Source organism: Peromyscus leucopus, chromosome 16_21 (assembly GCF_004664715.2).
Source record: "Peromyscus leucopus breed LL Stock chromosome 16_21, UCI_PerLeu_2.1, whole genome shotgun sequence".
Classification (NCBI taxonomy): Eukaryota; Metazoa; Chordata; class Mammalia; order Rodentia; family Cricetidae; genus Peromyscus; species Peromyscus leucopus.
In genome coordinates this window covers 37,797,827-37,817,793 of record NC_051084.1, presented here as the reverse complement: position 1 = coordinate 37,817,793, position 19,967 = coordinate 37,797,827, and the positions used below count along the sequence as shown (strand labels likewise).

The 19,967-nt window shown below is 50.5% G+C and overlaps 2 protein-coding genes across 2 annotated transcripts; both read left to right on the top strand.

The window, feature by feature from the left end:
- The first annotated feature begins 870 nt into the window (after positions 1 to 870).
- On the top strand, positions 871 to 15,679 carry Ankrd39 (ankyrin repeat domain 39). The gene is given in 8 exon segments (XM_028865664.2): positions 871 to 1,014; positions 6,036 to 6,139; positions 6,843 to 7,005; positions 7,008 to 7,045; positions 10,462 to 10,489; positions 10,492 to 10,786; positions 15,277 to 15,423; positions 15,606 to 15,679. Coding segments are annotated over 6 exon segments (546 nt in total). The 5' UTR covers positions 871 to 914; the 3' UTR covers positions 10,605 to 10,786; positions 15,277 to 15,423; positions 15,606 to 15,679.
- Positions 13,929 to 18,460, top strand: Ankrd23 (ankyrin repeat domain 23). The gene is given in 11 exon segments (XM_028865663.2): positions 13,929 to 13,971; positions 15,277 to 15,423; positions 15,606 to 15,723; positions 16,281 to 16,288; positions 17,039 to 17,141; positions 17,144 to 17,166; positions 17,342 to 17,440; positions 17,539 to 17,637; positions 17,864 to 17,962; positions 18,070 to 18,168; positions 18,257 to 18,460. Coding segments are annotated over 11 exon segments (918 nt in total). The 5' UTR covers positions 13,929 to 13,944; the 3' UTR covers positions 18,353 to 18,460.
- The last annotated feature ends 1,507 nt before the right edge of the window (positions 18,461 to 19,967 follow it).

Genomic DNA, 19,967 nt, shown 5'->3' with positions numbered 1-19,967 from the left:
TGCTATTGTTGGCTGCAATTTGGACGACTGGTTTAGATAAATCTAACCCGTGCATCGGGATAGAGACCACGACAGTGAGCACCTCCCCCTCGGCTCCCCCCCATACACACACACACACACACACACACACACACACACACACACACACACACACACACACACACTCGGTTGCAGTTTGAGCAGGCTGCTGTCCTGGTTTCCCTCAGTGTGGGTCAGAAGGCTGGATCATGCTTGAGTGTGTTCCCTTTAGCTCAGATGTCAGCCCAGCGGATGTTGGCAACCAGTGTGTCCATTGAGGGGGCGGAAGGGTTAAGCACAAAGGTGGGCCTGGTCCTCGCCCTCAGGCCACCTGCTTCCCACTGGATAGTTACGGAACGAGGGTCGGGATGTTAGTGGATTTCTGGCGGTCACTGCGCTGCCCATGGACAGCCAGTGGCTCGGGTGATGCCCGGAAGATGGGATGAGGGACTGTGGGCGGTGTCCAGGGATAAGGGACTGTGGGCGGCGTCCAGAGTCCTTGTGCCCTGGGAACCCGCGAGGCTTCTTCGGTTCTGGCGAAAGCGACATAAACACTGCCAGGCGGGCCAAGCTGCTTGATCCCCACACCCTACAAGGCGCGGCTGCAGGAACCGTCCCGCCTCCTCCGGGGCGCGCAGCAGAACCCCACGCCTCTGCTCCTCCCGGTGCTTGCTTAGCCTCGGGCGCCCTCCCGTGGTGACAGAGCAGCAAGGCTCAGCCTATCCAGCCCCGCCTCGCTACTGTCATTGGTTGCTAAACTAAGATCTAAACGTCGGATTGGTCGACTCGGGAGAGAGGGCGGGACTCGAAGGTCAGCTACGGACGCCGAGTGGTCCGCCTGGGACGGAGGGGTGGGCGCATCGTAGGAACGCCCCGCGGCAGGCCCGGCAGCCGAGATGGCGGCTCCGCAACCGTGCTCGGACAGCTCCTGCTGTTCACACCCCGGTGCGGTGCCCGGGGTACAGCAGACGCTGGAGGAGATGGACTTCGAGAGGGGTGAGGAGGGTGAGGTGGCCGCGTGCCCGGCGGCGGGCAATTCCCAGCCCCAGCCCCGGGGGCGTGAACCAAAGGAGGCTGCGAACCGAGTTTGGAGCTTCGGGGCCTGGTGCAGGAAGGCTGGCCGCAAAGCGTGGCGGGAAGCCCTTCGGCCACATCGTCTCGAGTGCGGACGGGTAAACTGAGGCATTGGTTTCCGGACTGGGTTCCGGAGACCAACCCAGCTGGGAGACAGTCTGCTCAGGTGACAGAGGAGCTAGGGACAGAATCTGCAGCTGGTTGATTGTATCCGCCTGGGAGGTCAGGGGAGCTGACCCTTGCTGATCTCGAGTGTGAGTGTCCGTGTTTTAGCTATGACAGTAATCTCGAAACAGGCGTAGGGATGTATCTGTTTTGTCCCAGATTATACAGAGATCTTGCTGCCAGCAATGGTCCCTGTTCTCTGTGCCTGGAACCGCTTTGTTATGGACTGTGTTATCCGCAGGCACAGGTTAGCTTCTGCAACTATAGCAAGGTAGTGTAGATGCTGCTGATGTATGTGCAGTCACACCTGATCGTTGCCATAGGAATGGTTTCTTAGCCATTTATCTCGCTACTGCCATCCTTTGGGGTAGGGATATAATAGGACCTCCGACTTCCTCTCGCGCCCTCTTGTGGTGTTTTCTCTCTCTACCATTGGACAATAGCAAGGGAGATGATTACATTTACTTTTTTTTTTTTAATGTAAAGATTATTGTGTGTTATGTGTTTGTCAGAATTATGTCTGTATACCACACGTGCCTGGTGCCCATGGAGGCCAGAAAAGGGCATCGGATTCCCTGGAATTGCAGTTACAGATGGTGATGAGCTGGGTGCTGGGAACTGACCCAGGTCTTCTTCCTGAGCAGCCAGTGCTCTTAACTCTCTCTCCAGCCCCTCCAGCTGCTCTTAGTTCTCTGTTGTGACCTACAAAGCTCTGTTTCTGTACCCTCATTATAGTTCTCATCCTTGCCGTGGTCCTCTTTGGGTTTCTCAAATATGCAAGACCTTTGCCTGGTTGACATCATTCGTTTTGTTTGCTCGAAGGTCCTCCTGCAAACTCCCGGCTAACTGAAGCTTTTCCTTCAGCTCTCCGTTCCAAGACACCTCTTCAGAGAAACCTTCCTTATGCCTTATAGAGTCCTCCCCTGGGGACAGTTATGCCCAGTAAAGGTCTAGAGACATTTTTGTGTGTCACAGCCATCCTGACATGCACAGGCCGGCTCCCCATAACCTGGCTCACAAATGTCAGCCCTGTTGTCTCTGTTGAGAAAGAAACCTTGTCATGTTCAAAGTAGGGACCTTCCAGGTTATTCTGTTATATTAGCACTTTGCTCTCATAGCAGTTTGGACTGACTCCAAGGCTGAGGCAGGAAGGTTACAAGTTCAAAGCCAGACAAAGCAGGTATACACAGTGAGACACTTGGTCTTGAAAAGATAAAAATGAAAAAGAAATAATTTGTGTATCACCTGCTGCTCTTTCGTTTGCTTATTCTTTTATTATTTCCCACATATGATACAGATGCTCACCTAGTGTGTGAATGTTTTCTGTAAATCACATTTTTTAGTTTTAAATTCATTTATTACTAATTTTTTATTTAATTTTTAATTCAGTTATTGTGTGTGTGTGTGTATTCTGTTTTGTCAGTATATCTGTCTCTCCATCCCCACCCCCTAGATAGGGTCTCATTATTAGCTCCGGCTGTCCTGGAACTCATTATGTAGACCAGGCTGGTCTCGAACTCAGAGATCCACCTGCCTCTGCCTCCTTAGTGCTGGGAATAGAGGCGTGCATCACCACTGTCCAGCCCTAGCAAGTGGTCTTAACTGCTGAGCCATCTCTCTGATCATGGGCTTAATTAAATATATATATTTACTTAAAGCATGTGTATGTTTTGCCTGTGTGTATGTATTTGTCATGTATGTGCCTGGACAGAAGAGGGGATTGGATCTCCTGAAACGGGAGTTACAGATGGTTGTGAGCCACCTTATGGTGCTAGGAATCAAACCCAGGTCCTCTAGAAGAGCAACAAGTGCTGAACTGGCTTCTTCTAGCTCCGGTTTTTGTTGTTGTTTTTTTTGGTTTTTTGTTTGTTTGATTTTTTTTTGGGGGGGTTGTTTGTTTGTTTTTGTTTTTTGAGACAAGATCTCACTATGTAGCTCCGGCTGTCCTGAAACTATGTAGATCAGGCTGACCTTGAATGCACAGAGATCTACTGTGGTGATATTTTATTTGTATGTTAATAAATAAAGTTTGCCTGGCGATCAGAGGTCATAGCCAACCATAGAGACCTGGAGGTCTGTCCAGACAGGTAGTGACAAGGAAGTGAGGTGGCTGGGCTAAGAGCCAATGAGAGGGCAGAACAGCAAGGCAATAAAGGCCCAGGTTAGACAGGAAGAAGCTGGTTCGGTTCTCTTGGGAAGCTACAGCGGCGTGGTGAGCTAAGGTTAGTTGGTGGCCCTCACTATTTCTATGATCTCTTCGGCTTTCACCCCTGTATTTGGCTCTGTGTTTCTTATTTAATAAGACTGTTTAGAAAGTCGTCTATAATCTACCTGCCTCTGTCTCCCAAATGCTGAGATTAAAGGTGTGTGCTACCATGCCCAGCTTATGATTATCTTTATTTCTGAACAATTCTTATCTCTTCACCCAGTATCTTTCCCATTGTGGGGAGCAGAGGAAGCCCTGAGTGAATGTGTGTGGTTTGAGCTGGTCCTGGTAAGGACCCTAGCCTCAGACCTATGGGGAAATGGCTGGTGGCGCGCGCGCGCACACACACACACACACACATCAGGGCGAGGCTCAGAGGGATAGCAAATCCTTCCTCTGGTCCATGTGCAAATGTTGACAGAAATGTCTACCATTTCTCCCTCTGGATATTTATGGCCTGAACATGCTCCTCTACAGAGATTGTTCCTACTGATGTTAGCTAAACCTGCCTCCTTGTTCAGCTGTGTATAATAACCCCACCTCCTTGTTCAGCTGTGTATAATAACCCCGCCTCCTTGTTCAGCTGTATATAACCCACCTCCTTGTTCAGCTGTATATAATAACCCCGCCTCCTTGTTCAGCTGTATATAATAACCCACCTCCTTGTTCAGCTGTGTATAATAACCCCGCCTCCTTGTTCAGCTGTATGTAATAACCTCACCCTTTTGTTTGATACAGTAACCCCGGTTATTATATAATAATATATATATTATTAAACTGTATGTAATAAATAATAAAATAAATGCTGAGTGTAGCAGGAATCTTAAAAGTTCTTATTAATAAAATCAAACCTGAGGTCAGTTATTGGGGTCCAGGCTGGTAGATCAGAGAGACAGAACAAACCACAGCTATCTCACCTTGCCAATTCCTCAGCAGGTCCTGTCTCCTCAGACTGGAGGCCTCTGAGTCCTCATCCGGAATGGGTCTCAGCTGAATTACTGCTCAAAAGCCTGAATGCTTAACCAGCCAAAATGCCTCTAGTTTCTGGTCCTCACGCCTTATATATCTTTTTGCTTTCTACCACCACTCCCTGGGATTAAAGGCTGGCTTTCTGGGATTAAAGGCGTATGTCACCATGCTTGGCTATTTCCAATGTGGCCTTGAACTCACAGAGATACAGAGGGATTTCTATCTCTGGAATGCTAGGATTAAAGGTGTGAGTGCCACCATTTTCTAGCCTTTGTATTTAGTGGCTGTCTGTTCTCTGACCCCAGATAAATTTATTAAGGTACACAATATTTGGGGGAACACAATACCACCACAGCTGAGCTTCTGGGTTGCTGCCGTTCTCCATCAGAGAGCCCAGTCCACCAGTCCCAGCTTCCTAACTTCTCTGTGCGTCCATGAGTCTGGGCTCCCTTTCTATACCAGTAAGGTCAGGTTCCTGGAGCCCGGCAATGACATGGCACCGGTTACACCTAGCACATCTCTCTGTGATTCCTTTTAGAAGTATGTTGGCACATGTTCTCTTCCATGTTCCCGTACCTCTTTTTTTCTCATCATTTTATGCTGCATTGTGAGTGAATTCCAAGCCACTAATTAATTCTCTCATCAACTGGGTTTATAATATTGGTCAGCCTATTCATGGTCATTTTATTTCAATAATTTTACTTATTTTTAAACTTAGGGTGTGTGAAGTGTCAGGGTATGAGTTGGGAGGTCAGAGGACAACACTTGCTGGAGTCAGTTTTCTCCTTCTCTCGTGTAGCTGCAGGGGATTGAACTCAGGTAGTCAGGCCTGGTATCAGGCACTTGACCTGCTACGCCATCTCACGGTTCCCGCGGATCAGCTGTTTGTTTTGAGACAGGGTCTCCATGTAACAGTCATGGCTCTCCTGGAACTCGATCTGTAGACCAGGTCAACATCTAACTCATAAATCCACCTGCCTCTGCCTCTGCCTCCTGACCGCTGGGATTAAAGGCGTGCACCACCACCACCACCACCACCACCAACACCAACACCAATACCACCAACACCGCCCTGTATCAGCTTTTATGACAGATTCAGGTTATAACGATTCTTAGCATGGGATTATTGCCTGCTTCCTGGGGTAATGTAGATAGAGGGTCCTAAGCTCTAACTTACAGATGTGAAAGCGTCAGTCAAAAAGTAGAAGGGGCTGGAGAGATGGCTCAGAGGTTAAGAGCACTGACTGCTCTTTCAGAGGTCCCGAGTTCAATTCCCAGCAACCACATGGTGGCTTACAACCATCTATAATGAGATCTGGTTATAACCTCTTCTGGTCTGCAGACATACAAACAGAACACTGTATACATAATAATAATAATAATAATAATAATAATAATAATAATAATAATAAATCTTTAAAAAAAAGAAGAAGAAATTCTTAAAAAAAAGGAAGAAAGGAAGGAAGAGAGAGAGAAAGAAAGAAAGAGAGAGAGAGAGAGAAAGAAAGAAAGAAAGAAAGAAAGAAAGAAAGAAAGAAAGAAAGAAAGAAAGAAAGAATCCCACCACACAGCACTGCTTAGCGCTTTGATTGGCTTTCTGCAGGAATCTGGTCAGCAGCCCTGAATGGAGACCTGGGCCGAGTGAAGTATTTCATCCAGAAGGCCACGGACCCTAGCCAGCCTGACTCTGCTGGCTACACTGCACTGGTGAGTTACAGGGAGAGGCTTTAACTCTGGACTGCCTCCTCCCTCCCTTTACTTCCAGAAAAGCCCTTTAGTGTTTGTTTTGTTGGTTCTTGTTTTGTGAGTGTGTGCACTCGCGTGCAGGGGTGCGTGTGTGCACAAGCTTGCCACAGCGCATGTGTAGAGATCAGAGGACAACTTTTAGGAGTTGTTTCATTCTTTCCACTGTGTAAGTTCTGGGGGTAGAACTTAGGTCACCAGACTTGGTAGTAAGTACTTTTAGTCAATGAGTCATCTCACTGGCTCTTGTTTTTTTTGTCTTTGGAAGGGTTCACTCGGTGGCGCAGGCTGTCCTTGGAGTCATTCTTGCCTCTACCTCCCGAGCACTGAGGTTACAGACATGTGCCACCTTGCCTGGCTTTGAAGTTGGTTGTTTTGCCTTTTGAAATAGGCTCTCACATAACCCAGGTTAGCCTCAAACTTGCTGCATGTGGAGGATGACCCTGATCCTCCTGCCTCCTCCCAAGTGCTGGGATTACGGACACAGGTCTGCGCCACCATGGCTGATAAGCCTCTCACACCTACACTGTACCCTTAGTCACCTCCCCTTTTGATTGTGGCAGCCTCGTGAGCAGCTGGGTATTTTAATTAATGGAAGAGCACAGTGTCCCCGAGCCGACTCCAGCCCCGCCCCTTGCTCTCTGACTTGCGCCTCTGCCCCCTGCAGCATTATGCGAGCCGCAATGGACACTATGCTGTTTGCCAATTCCTGCTGGAAAGCGGAGCCAAGTGTGATGCCCAGACCCACGGGGGGGCCACAGCTCTGCACAGGGCCAGCTACTGTGGCCACACGGAAATCGCCCGACTGCTGCTCTCCCACGGGTCCAACCCCGCCTGGTCGATGACGATGGCATGACCAGTCTACACAAGGTGTGTCCCCTGCCTCCATCATACCTCCTGTTCCTTAATCTTACTCGTGTATTAGTTACTTTTCATGTTGCTTTGCGGTGACAAAATTCTATTTTTCTTTTTTTATTTTCCCGAGACAGGGTCTCTCTGTGTAGCCCTGGCTGGCCTAGAACTCACTCTGTAGAGCAGACTGGCCTTGAACTCACAGACATCCACCTGCCTCTGCCTCCCAGCTGCTGGGATTAAAGGCAGTGCGCCACCACGCCCATGTGATAAAGTTAACAGAAGCAGCTTCAAGAAGCAAGGGTGTACGCTTGCCCACAGCTCAAGGTAGGGGACGCAGTCCATCTTGGCAAGCAGGCAATGGTGGTAGGAGGCTAGCAACATGAGGCGGCTGGCCAGAGGATATCTGTATTTGTTGGGGGGTGGGGAGAGAGCAATCCGAGGACAGCTTTCAGAAGTCAGTTCTCTCCTTCCACTACCTGGGCCAGGGGCATCGGACTGATGTGGACAGGGTTGGTGGCAGTGCCTTGACCTTCTGAGCCATCTTGCACCCACGTTCTTGTCTGTAGTCAGGAAGCAGAGACCAGTGAATGCGGGTCCTCGACCTTGAGCTGGGACCTCAGCTCACGAGGCGAACTCTCTCTAGAAATGCCCTCACACCCCTCAGTGTGTCTCCGAGGGGACTCAACCCTAGGAGCTGACAACCAAGATTAACCATCACAGCACTCGTTGTAGAAAACAGAAAAATGTGGAAAAGAAAAGCCACCTGGACACCCGGGCTCACCTGCCACCACTTCAGGAAAGTGTGTGAATTAGTTCTTTCTCCCTCAGCGGCCATGTGAAGGCTTTCCCGTGGAATCTGCTTTTTGAAACCAGTACAGCTTGACCCCTCTACTACCCACTTTCTAGGTCATTTTTTGGGGCTCAGTATTCTAGGCTCTTTCCTCCAGGCATCCACTTTACGAATTGTTCCCTACCTCCCCCCTTTCCTTCCTCTTTCACTTATCTATCTGTCTGTCTGTCTATCAAGTGCTGGGGTTGCCAGACAAGCGTTTTACCACTGAACTATATGCCCAACCCACATAAGCATCTTAGAGATGTGATTCATGCATACGTTTATAGATAGAGTCCTTCCTTGCCCCAACTCTGATTTTCCTCCAGTACCGTGGCTTTAAAAGAGTTCCCATCAAGCCAGACAGTGGTGGCAGCACAGGCCTTTAATCCCAGCACTCAGGAGGCAGAGCCAGCGGATCTTTGTGAGTTCAAGGTCAGCCTGGTCTACAGAGCGAGATCCAGGAAAGGTGCAAAGCTACACAGAGAAACCCTGTCTTGAAAAACAAACAAACAAACAAATAAAAGAGTTCCCATCAAACCCTTCCTTATCTACAGTGAGTTCCAGGATAGTTAAGACTACACAAAGAAACCCTGTCTTGGAGGAGGAGGAGGAGGAGGAGGAGGAGGAGGAGAAAAAAAAAAAGACAAGCAGGCTGAGCAAGCCATGAGGAGCAAGTCAGTAAGCAGCATCCCTCCATGGTTTCAGCTTTAGTTTGCCTCCAGGTTCTGGCCCAGACATCCCTTCATGATGAGCAACAACCAGTGCTGAAATAAAGCCTTTTCTCCCAAGTTACATTTGGTTGTGGTGTTCTATCCCAGCAACAGAAGTCTTACTAAGCTACCTGTTCATCTCGGATTCTATCTGAAGTCTGTCTCAGAGGCAGCAGCTGGGGCCTGCGGCTGTCGAGTGTGCGGCAGCCTTAGCGCACTGGACAGGTGCTCAGTGAGCAGCTAGCTGCAGGCTGGGTTTTGTTAAAGCCTTGACAGCTGTGGAAGCTTGAGCCTTCTCTTTTTTAAAAAGACTCACTAATAGCCTGGCGGTGGCGGTCGCGGTGGCAGTGGTGGACATTTTAATCCCAGCACTCAGGAGGCAGAGGCAGGCAAATTTCTGTGAGTTCGAGGCCAGCTTGGTCTATAGAGCAAGTTCCAAGACAGCCAGAGCTAAAGAGGTGTCTCAGTGGTTAAGAGTGTACTATTTTTTTTTAAGATGTATTTATTTATGTATACAGTGTTCTGCCTGCATGACAGAAGAGGGCATCAGATCTCATTACAGATGGTTGTGAGCCACCATGTGGGTGCTGGGAATTGAACTCAGGTCCTCTGGAAGAGCAGCAGTGCTCTTAACCTCTGAGCCATCTCCAGCCAAGAGTGTGTACTATTCTTGCTGAGGACAGAAGTCAGTTCAGTTCCCAGCTCTCAACCACTTGTAACTCCAGCTCTAGAGAATCTGCTGCCCTCTTTTGACCTTTGCAGGCATCTCTACACATCTACACATCCCCCTCACATACATATAATTACAAAAATATGATTTATTTATGTCTGTATATCTGTGAGTGTATGCACACACTTGTGTGCAGATGCACATTTGTGTGCCTGTACACAGAGGCCAGAAATAGGCACTGGGAATTCTCCTCCATCTCTGCCTTTTCCTTGGAGATAAGCGTCTCTTCCTGAACTCAGTTTTCTCAGCTAGGCTGGAAGCCAGCAAGTCCCGAGATCCTCCTTCCTGTCTTCACTCCCTTCAGTGCTGGGGCTATGTATACAGGCAGAACACTGTATACATAATAAATACATCTTAAACGGTCCCAGGTGCTTCATGGGTGATTGTGGGATGGCTAAATAAAGACCAGCATGATGACTGGGCAAAGGGTATTAAAAAAAAAGAATTCCGGCTAAGCTGGGTGGTAGAGATGGTAGAGGAGCACATAACTGCAATCCTAGACCTTAGGAGGCCAAGACAGGAGAATTATGGGTGTGAGGCTGACTTGAACTACGTAGTGAGGCAGTCTCTCAAAAAGCCAAAATAAACCAACAACAATAAAATAGATCAGGAGTGGCGGCACATGCCTTTAATCCAGCATTCCGGAGGCAGAGGCAGGCAGGTATGAGTGAACTAAAGGCCAGCCAGGGCTACATAGTGAACTTCAGGCCAGCCAGGGCTACATAGTGAAACTCTACCACAAAACAAAAACACAAAACCATAAACATGAGCAAACAACATAGTGAGACCCCGTCTCAAAAGATGAAAAGAGGGGTGTAGCTCAGGGGTGGAGTGCTTGCCTGACATGCACAGAGGCCCAAACATGGCTGCTCATACCTATAATTCCAGCACTTAGAAGTCAGAGGCAGGAGGATTGCCAAAAGTTCAAGGTCAGTCTGGTCTACATGGAGAGTTCCAGAACAGTTCCTTACGCTGACTAGCTGCCCAAACAGTCCCAGGTGCTTCACAAACCTGTGTCTAAGGCCTGGGGCTTTGGTAAGGTTTCTGCTCACACATCTGAGGTGCCCGTTTCCAGGAGACCTTTCTAAGGGAAAGGGAAGTGAGCACGTGCAGGGCCCAGCTCGGGTATGTCTTTTGATTCGGGCCTCTCTCTCCACAGGCTGCAGAAAAGGGTCACGAGGACATTTGCTCCTCCTGTTACAACACAGCCCAGCCCTGAAGGCTGTCCGGGATCGCAAAGCACGCCTAGCATGTGACCTGCTGCCCTGCAACAGTGGCCTGCGGGACCTGTTGGCCAGCTGAGGCTCCTCCTCCTGTCTCTGGCTGCCCTTGAAGAGTACCCAGACTAGCTCTCCACACCCTGCCTTGCTCAGCATCATGCTGCCGGGTGGGGCCGGGGCCAGAATGCCCAGAAAAGCCCCGCCTGGCCAGTGTGGGAGCCAGAAGGGAGGCTTGGGAGGGCTGAAGACTGTGAGCCTGGACAGGTGACCATATAAGTTAGTCCTTGTAGAAACGGCTATCCATTTGGAAGGAAATAAAGCTTACGTCTTGACAACATCCCACAGACAAAGATAAATTTCAAGAGACAGAGACCTAAATATAAAAATGCCAAAACTTTGAAGTATTAGAAGAAAATATAGAGTGTCTAACAAAAGCTGTTTCCTAGCTGAATCAGCTTGGTGCAATGTTCCTTTTTAACCTGCTTGTCCCTCAGCCCCCCCCCCCCCACACACACACACATACACCTAGAATGATTAGACTAGGCCTGCCTTAGGGTTACTCTGGGTCTGAGGAAGTACATGGAGGGCACTCTAGTGAGTGCACTACATTACAGGCAGCATGGAGAGTACCCACTACCAGGCCTGGCCTGGCAGTGCAGGCCTGAAATACCAGCTGCTCAGGAGGCTGAGGCTACAGAGGAATTCATGGCCAGCCTGGGCAACATAGACCCCGTCTCAATAGTTCAATGGTGGAGTGCTTGCCTGACATGCAAAAGCCGTGTGTTCAATCCCTAATACAATGGGGAGAAACAGTGCCCAGTCCCAAAATCTAACTGATACTGGCTTTTATTCCAGAATTTCAGTTCTAGAAGTCCGGTCTGTACAAAGTGTAACTGTGCCAGGTGTAGTTACGTACACCTTTAGTCATGGCGCCCAAGGCAGGAGGATCTCTTGGAGCTCCAGGTCAACCAGAGCTACAGAGACCTGGTCTCCAAAAACCACGTAATTATAACTGCTTTTTTGTTTGTTTTGCACTGCTTACTCGTGAGACTACACACCTGTCTTTGACCTTCCTATTTACGCCTATTTAAAATGTTTTTGTTCTTGCTACGTAGTCTAGGCTAGCCTCCAACTTGGAGCCGTCCTCTGGCCTCAGCCTCCTGAGTGTTGGGATTATAGGTATGCGACAGCACATCCAGCTTGCCATGTTTTTATTGATTCACAGGAACTTTATGTTAGAATATTGAGCCTTTGCTTTGGGTGTATGCATATATAGAGAGAAACATGTATAATATATGCCTCATGTATGTGTATTAAAATTTTCTTTGGCGCTATCACTTGCCGTAAGTTGGTTGGCTTCCGGTCATGGAAACTGCCACACACACCATAGATGGCAGTTTATGGTATTTAGCAATAGCTATTTCAGTGAGCAGAGCCAATAATTTTGACTTCTCTGTAGCAACCTAGGAAGATTCATCCTTGATAACAAAGGTGTCCATTTACAGACTCACTCACAAACTCTGCATTAGGGAACAAGGCCCTGTTCCCAGCACTGAGAGACAAGAGATGCATTGAAATATAGCGTATATTTAAAAAGAGAGCGCCAGCATGGTGGCTAACGTGTCTTCAGTCCTAGCACTCAGGAGCTTAGGCAGAATTATAAACTTGAGGCCAGCCTGAGCTACAGTGTGAGACTGTGTGTGTGTGTGTGTATGTGTGACACACACACACTGAGCAGCTCCCTGGCAGGAAGGGGTCAGGTCCGGCACATCACTTGAACGTAGGTTAGCAGTGTGGCAAGGTGCACGTGGTGCCCACAGCCTGACACTCTCCAAATGGCCCGTGCCGTGCAGACACCAGAGGAGAAGTTGAGAAGATATGGTTTCCCCTGGGCCACGGAGGCAGGACTAATCAAATAGGTCTTCAGTTTTATTTTTAAAAATAAAGACTAATTATTGTTTTTAACTTAGAGATAATACCATTTACCTTTGTGGGCACAAACTAGCATTTTAAAAAAAAAATTATTTTTTTGTTTGGATACAGGGTTTCACGGTAGCCCAGATGAACTTTCAGCTGGGGTCCTTTTTCTTCACCTGTCTGAGTACTAGGGTTTTCTTTGTTTATTTGTGACAGGGTCTCTCTATGTAGTCCTGGCTTCCTGGAACTCTGTAGACCAGGTTGGTCTTGAACACACAGAGATCCTCCTGTCTCGGCCTCTCAAGTGCTTGGATTAAAGGTGTGTGCACCCCACACCCACCTGAGTACTAGAATAACAATCACGTACAACCATGCCCAGCTTCATCAAATGCAGGACAGGGAGAGCAGGGCTAGTCTGACTTGTCTGCGCCTTTCTCACAGAGAACTGCTTCCTCCGCATCACCAAGGAGGGTGTTTCAAAGAAAGCATCCTAATGCAGAAGACCCGGCTGCTTTAAAAAAGCTGTGTTTCCTTAAATTCTCGAAAACTCTGCATGTCCATGAGGTCAGCATGGACCACAGGCGCTCTGGTAACCCTGTGGTCTCCGGTCCCCTTCAGCCACATTTCCCTTGTGCTTATTTGGTTCTCCTGTTCATGTTGCTTTCATGCTGGGTCTTGTTTACTGGGTATCTGGTTTCCTTTCAAAGGTCAGTTGGAATTTAGGCACAGCAGAGGAAAGGCATTCCTGGCTTCTGAAGAATTAGGAATTTGATTTTGTTGGCTAAAGACAGCTGTTTCGTGGCTGGCTGTCATGATTATTGCTACAGACCGGGGACCCGGAGCGGGTCTCAGTCCCTTGCCCTGTTGAAGGACATGTTTCGTGCCCAGAGAGTTATCTGGTGTGGACCCTATGAGGGCTGAGTGGAACACCATGTTGGCTGATGCGCCTGCTGAGGGACAAATCGAGGAGGGAAGGGCAGCTTGAAACTAGCAGTTGGGAAATCTTATGGAGCCTAGTTTCATCATGTAGCCCAGGAGAATTCCAAGGCATTAGGTCAGCCTCTTCCGTTGTGTCCTCCTGAGGTCCTCTGTAGGGCGCCTGCTTGCGCCGCTAGTCTTTGCAATATCGCAGGCAGCCAGATCTCCATCTTAAGTCTGGATTCCACCAGTGGGCTCTGAACTCCAAGAGTAAGAAATGTTTCCCTTGGGTCTGGCCAAGCACCTCAGCCCATGTGTTGGTAAAACGACTCCCTGCGAGATGCGGGACACAGCAGGTGCAGGGTGGTGGGTGTCTGAGGAGGCTGCAGACTCAGCTTCAGACAGCTTCTCTTCCTGCCCTCAGTGGGCCACATTCCCAGACCTGTATTTTGGTTAGTGTGACAGAGCCCCAGAGTCATCTGGCCTGGGCACAAACTCTGTCCTTCCCCACCCCAAGAGAGAGCTCTCCATAAAAGGGCTGAGCGCTCTGCTAGCTTCGCTGGGCGTGTGGAGAGCAAGGGGGGACCATGGACTTCATCAGCATTCAGCAGTTGGTAAGGATGCGAGGCAGGTGACTGGTAAGGACTCAACACAAGGGCAGGTACCCGGACTTTATGGCCAGAGGCACGAAGTCTCGCTGACAGCAGACAGCGCTTTCTGGGATCGGAGGGTCAGATTGAGGGCAAGACAGCATGGTTCTTTCCTGCCCCTTCCTCATGTTAGGGGTGTCAAGAGAAGGAAGATAATTGGGCATGAAGCTGGGTGTCAGCAGATGGGAAAATCCTTGAATTATTGAGTCTTTGTTTGTTTTTGGTGAGTGTGGTACTGGGATCATCTGGGGCTTCATACATGCTAGGTTAGCATTCTCCACAGAGCTGCACCCCCAAGCTGCAGGTATGCCTGTCTGGATGGTCCAAAAGAAATGGGAAGTGGAGAGTTATCTGGAAGCCATGGTAGAGCTGTATAGTTCCTTTAAGGTCAAGGACACACAGGACAGTCTGGTTGGAACTTCTGGAGGTCTGGCCACTTCAGGGGTGGTGTTCTTGGGTTCCCAAGCAGTAAGAGACACAGAGTGACGCCGTGCAGCTGTGTAGTATCAATTTGGGTGACATAGGGCATGGAGGGTATGAGGCACCTATGTGTCACTGTGGTGCAGTGGCCCCAGCTGCTCCGGGAGGTGGATGACAAAGCCCAGACCAGAACTATTAGGTTGTTGAAGCTGCTGATTTCGAGGGAAGACCTGGCCTTTGGCCAGAAGCCTCAGCCTTCTGTTCCCCTCTCCCACACTCTGCACCTTCCCTGGTCCGCTCCAGCTTCCTGGGTGGCTGTTAAGGAGCTGGGTGGTGTCAGCTGTGACGGCTATAGGGATGGTTTGAGCTCATTTTACAGAGGCAGAAACATAGTTTCTCTAAGACCCAAGGGCTGAAAGCAGGGATTTGGAATTCGGCCCAGAAGCTTCTCTTCTCGAAGCTTGGGTCAGATGGCAGTGTGGCATGATGTCATAGGAATCCAGGGAAAGAAGCCCAGGATGGAAGCTAAGGTGTCGTCTGCCTGAGTTCCCAGACATGAACCCAGTGGTATAGACAAACACCGCCCTCCCTCAACTCTGTGATCTGCTGATAGCCGATAGGCAGTCATTCCCCTGGGCCTTGGCCATTGCCACTGCAGATGGGTGTGTGTGTGTGTGTGTGTGCATTGTAGCCCACCAGGAAACATTCAGCAGGATGAGTCATGCTGACACCCAGGTTCACAACTGACCTTTGCACATCAGATCTCGGCCATCCTGCTGTGCACACAACTGATTCCTAAGCCTTCCTCCAATCTGTCCCATTCCTTAATCTACTCTACCTGTCCTGCAGGTAAGTGGAGAAAGAGCTAATAGGAAAGTGTTGGAGTTTGGACATGGAGTGCCTGATCCTGGAGGCTGGCCTAGTGACTGGAGGCTGGGACCCCAAGAGGCCGTGGCCCGGGAGAAATTGAAGTTGGAGGAAGAGAAGAAGAAGAAAGTAAGTGTCTTGGAAAGGGGTTGGGCAATGTGGGTATCTATGAGTAGTAACTAGAGCCCATGGCCACTATTGTCCAGCCAGTGACTGCGTGCTTCTTCAAGGCATAATTAGTCAAGCCAGGAGTCTGCCCTGAGACCCTACCTGGTGACTGATGTCTGGCTTGGGCATGTCTTCTGCCCTAGCTGGAAAGATTTAACAGCTCCAGACTGACTCTGGACAACATGAGAGACTTGGAAAACTTGATTCAAAGACGAAGAAAAAAGCGACTGAGACACAAAGTCCCCCCAGGGAAGCTGAGCCGTGGTTGAGGTGAGTGAGAGGTTAAGGCTGGTGTTCCAGAGGCACAGATGGCCTCCAGTCTTGGGGCCTGGGAAGAATGGAGCTAGGCCCACAGCTGCTTAGGCAGCGCATGGGAGCTGCATGGGACGCATCCCAGAGCCTTCTGTTCCTTCCATAGGGCCATGCATTAGCTGCTTAGCTTCTTGTGACCAAGCACCCGCAACTTAAGGGTTATTTGGAAATGAGAGGAGGGAGGAGATGCTTTATTTGTGTACTAGTGTTTGCCTGTACGTATGTATGTATGTATGTGCACCATGTACATGCCTGGTGGTCAGAGGTCAGAAGAGAGCATCATATACCCTGTACAAATGGTTTTGAAGCAACAGGTAGGTGCTAGGGACCGAACCTGGATCTTCTGCAAGAGCAACAAGCGCTCTTAACTGCCGAGCCACCCCCCGCCCACACACACACCCCAGTCCCAATGCTCACTTCCTTAAGCTTGTTCTCTTTTCCTTCAGCCTAGGACCCCAGCCCATCAAATGGTCTCCCCCACATTTACAGTGGTTCCTATCGGCTAGCCTTATCTGTAATCTCTCACTGATGTGCCCAAGGGCTTGTGAAATTAACCAGTATCACAGGCAGCTAGCCGTAACCAAGTGCTGGCCGTGGGGGACTCAGCCACACCAACAGGTCATTCCAGTTTGTTCAGAAGCTAGATGTGCTGTCCTGTCCTTGAGCGTCCACTCCCCTGCGCGGCTTCCTGGGGCTGCTGGAACTAGTGCCCGCTGGTCTGTAGACACGTGACCCATCTCTACCTTTTACTCACGTTCTGCGTGCCTGCCTGTATCCCAAGTCCTTGACATAAGGACATCAGTCATACAGGAAAGGGGTCTACCCCACTCTGACATAATTACAAATGCAATGACCTTATTTTCAGAACGGTCATATTCTGAGATACTACAATTAAGATTCAGCATATGGGGCTGGAGAGATGGCTCAGAGGTTAAGAGCACTGACTATTCTTCCAGAGGTCCTGAGTTCAATTCCCAGCAACCACATGGTGGCTCCCAACCATCTGTAATGAGATCTGGCACCCTCTTCTGTATACATAATAAATAAATCAATCTTTAAAAAAAAAAAAAAGATTCAGCATATGAACTAGAGTATGGGGTCAATTGGTGCATAACACACACTTCCCGTTCTTTATCTCCTGAGAATGAGATCGAAGAACAACTATAATCGAACAGGCCAAGCGTGCTGGGCCAGACTGGTAAAGCGGCAGTGACGGGTGCCCACGGACTCAGGGGCTTAGTTCTGTCCTGTTCTGCTCACCCAGCAGCAGCAGCCCCAGGTCCCACTGGAGCCTGTGGACCTGGAAATGTTCCTGAAGGCAGCTGCGGAGAACCAGGAGGCCCTGATTGACAAGTACCTGACAGACGGAGGGACCCTAATGCCCATGACAAGGTAGGAAGGTTGGGCGAATGCACTTATAACACCTGTATATGCCATCTTGGACACCCGAGTCCTCACCTGGGACACTGGGTGACTCTGGTGACCTGTTCTAGGAACGGAAGGGATGGGGTGGGTGCCTCTAGGGAGTAGCTCTGCTCCCTTGGCCTCATTTTGTCTCTGCTCCCAGCTCCACCGCACAGCCTTGCACTGGGCCTGTCTGAAGGGCCACGGACAGCTGGTGAACAAGCTGCTGGCCGCAGGCGCTGCTATCGAAGCTCGGGACTTGGTGAGAGGCAAGGCTCGCCCTCACAGGGGCTGTGGTGGCTCATCTAGTCAGGTCTTTCGACCTCGTGGGTCAGAGCACCGTGATGCTTTGTGTTGCAGCTGGACAGGACACCTGTGTTCTGGGCCTGCCGTGGAGGACACCTGGACATCCTCAAACTGCTGCTTAACCGGGGAGCTCAGGTCAATGCACAGGACAAGGTAAAGGACCGGTGCCTGCTTTGGGTGGTAACCTGTTGGGGCGCACGCAGCATGGAGAACAGACGTTCACCTTATAAGGAGGCATAGCCAGCTGGGCGTGGTGGTGTTCCAGGCCAGCCTTATCTACTGATGAGTTCCAGGACGGCAAGGCTACACAGAGGCACAGCCCTTTTGGGTTGGGTGGCATGGCCACCCAGATCCAGCATTGCACCTCACTTCTCCCTAGATCTGGAGCACCCCTCTCCATGTAGCAGTGCGCACGGGCCACTCTGACTGCCTGGAGCATCTCATCGAGTGTGGCGCCCACATCAATGCGCAGGACAAGGTGGGTGTTGGTGACCCAGCAGCCTGAGGCAGACCGGAGGCCATCTGTGCGTCAGCAGCGCCTTCCTGTACTGGGCCTGTCGCAGTGACCGACTGGTCTCTCCACAGGAAGGGGACACAGCACTCCACGAGGCTGTGCGCTACGGGCACCACAAAGCTACGAAGCTGCTGCTGCTCTATGGAGCCAAGCTGGGCGTGAAGAATGTGGTGAGTGCCAGCCAGGCCGTGTCTGATACCCGTGCGGGGTCAGGGAGTACCTAGGAGAGGAAGGCTGACTCGGTATCCCTGTTCACAGGCCTCTCTGACACCAGTGCAGCTGGCCCGAGACTGGCAGCGGGGTATCCGGGAAGCACTTCAGGCCCATGTGGGGCACCCCCGGACCCGGTGCTGATGACTGAAACCTGCGGGTCACTCACAGCCGCCATTCCACACCCACTCTCCCACCCATCCACCTCGAAGTGGTTCTCTGCCCCAGCCCCAATTCTTCTCTGGCTTTGCTTCCTTGTGGCCAGGAGCAGCAGCAGGTAGAGCAGGTCCCCCGGGTTTCAGTGAGGGAGACTGTGTTCCCTGCCAGGGCTGGAGCAGAGGACCATAGGGTAGGAAGAAGCGAAGTGGGTCCAGGTGAGGGCCAAGGCCAGAGCAGGATGTAAACAGACCAGCACTACCCACAGCCGGGTCTAGGCCTGTCCACCCATCCTTCCGTCAGGAGACTGGCCTTGGCCTGTTCTGTAAGTAGAGACTCAGATGTGACCAGCAGCTGCATCCAGGGTATAAGAGAAGAAACAGGCTAAGTGCCAGGCATTGGGGCACCTCACTGCTGTCCTTTGGGTGGAATTTCTCCAGCGACTCCATTCTTATCAGTAGCAACCCTGAGTGTGTCTGGAGTAGTTCTAGCCATCTCTCGTCTCCAGAACTGGAGGGGGGTTCTGGCAGGCTGAGGGGCACGTCAACATGATTGAGGCCCCACAGAAGTCAGTACCTACCAGGTTGCCCCAGAAGCTGGAGACCGATGAGCCGGAACTAGTGTGTACTCTGGGGAAGTCCCACCTAAAGGCTTCAGGCAACCCTGCCTGTCTTACGTGAGGGTAGAGCGTCAGGGGCTGGGGATCGCTTGTGGCCCACTCAACTTTTGGGGCGGCGGCCCGCAACCCTAGCTTACCCTAGGGCTCTAATGCCCCTGGTACTGGAGAAAGCGCCTGGACTAGGCTCTGCACGCTCTGAGTTCAGCACCTTGCTATGGGGTGCGGCAACAGCAGTATACACACCTCTCCAGGCCCGTGCCAACTGGTGGTGACGAGACCTTCACACAGGCGCACGACCCCTCCCTTCCAGCTTGGTCCCTGCTTCCCTGGTGTAGACCTGGACTACTGGCAAGGCTGGCTCCTTAGATGCCAGGAAGTTGATGATAAAGCACTGGGCCCTCCACTGAGGCCACAGGCTGAACAAAGGGTTAAAAGGTGAAGAAGGCTTTGCCTCCCTCAGACAGCCCTGAGCTGACACCCATTTAGCACCAGTTATTTTTGGTCTGGTTTTGGCAGCCTCTCCGGCCCTTGTTACTATGTGAAAATCCTGACCAGTGCTCCTCCTAGGGCATGAACCTTTTTATGGGCAGGCCCTGCCTGTTCTGACAGCCAGCGTGCACCTAGACAGACGGTGCCGTGAGCAAGACAGACATTCAAGACTACCCAATATGACGACTCCTCAGGAATGAGGACACTTAATGGACACACAGCCACCTTTTTATACACACAGATCACTGTTTTCTCATTAAACTGATTATCCACCACAGCCTGGTTGTCTTATGGGGACTGGGAGGTGGCCTTGTCATCCTCAGCCTGCGGTAATCCAGCACCTGGGAGGCCTCAGGAGGACTGCTCTGCATTGCAGGTTAGGCCAAACACAGTGCGAGACAGTGGTGTAGCACAGGCTATATAGAGATTACATGCGGAAAAACACCCACATTTTGAGAAATAACAGAAGGCAAGCACCAAGCACGATGTCCATGC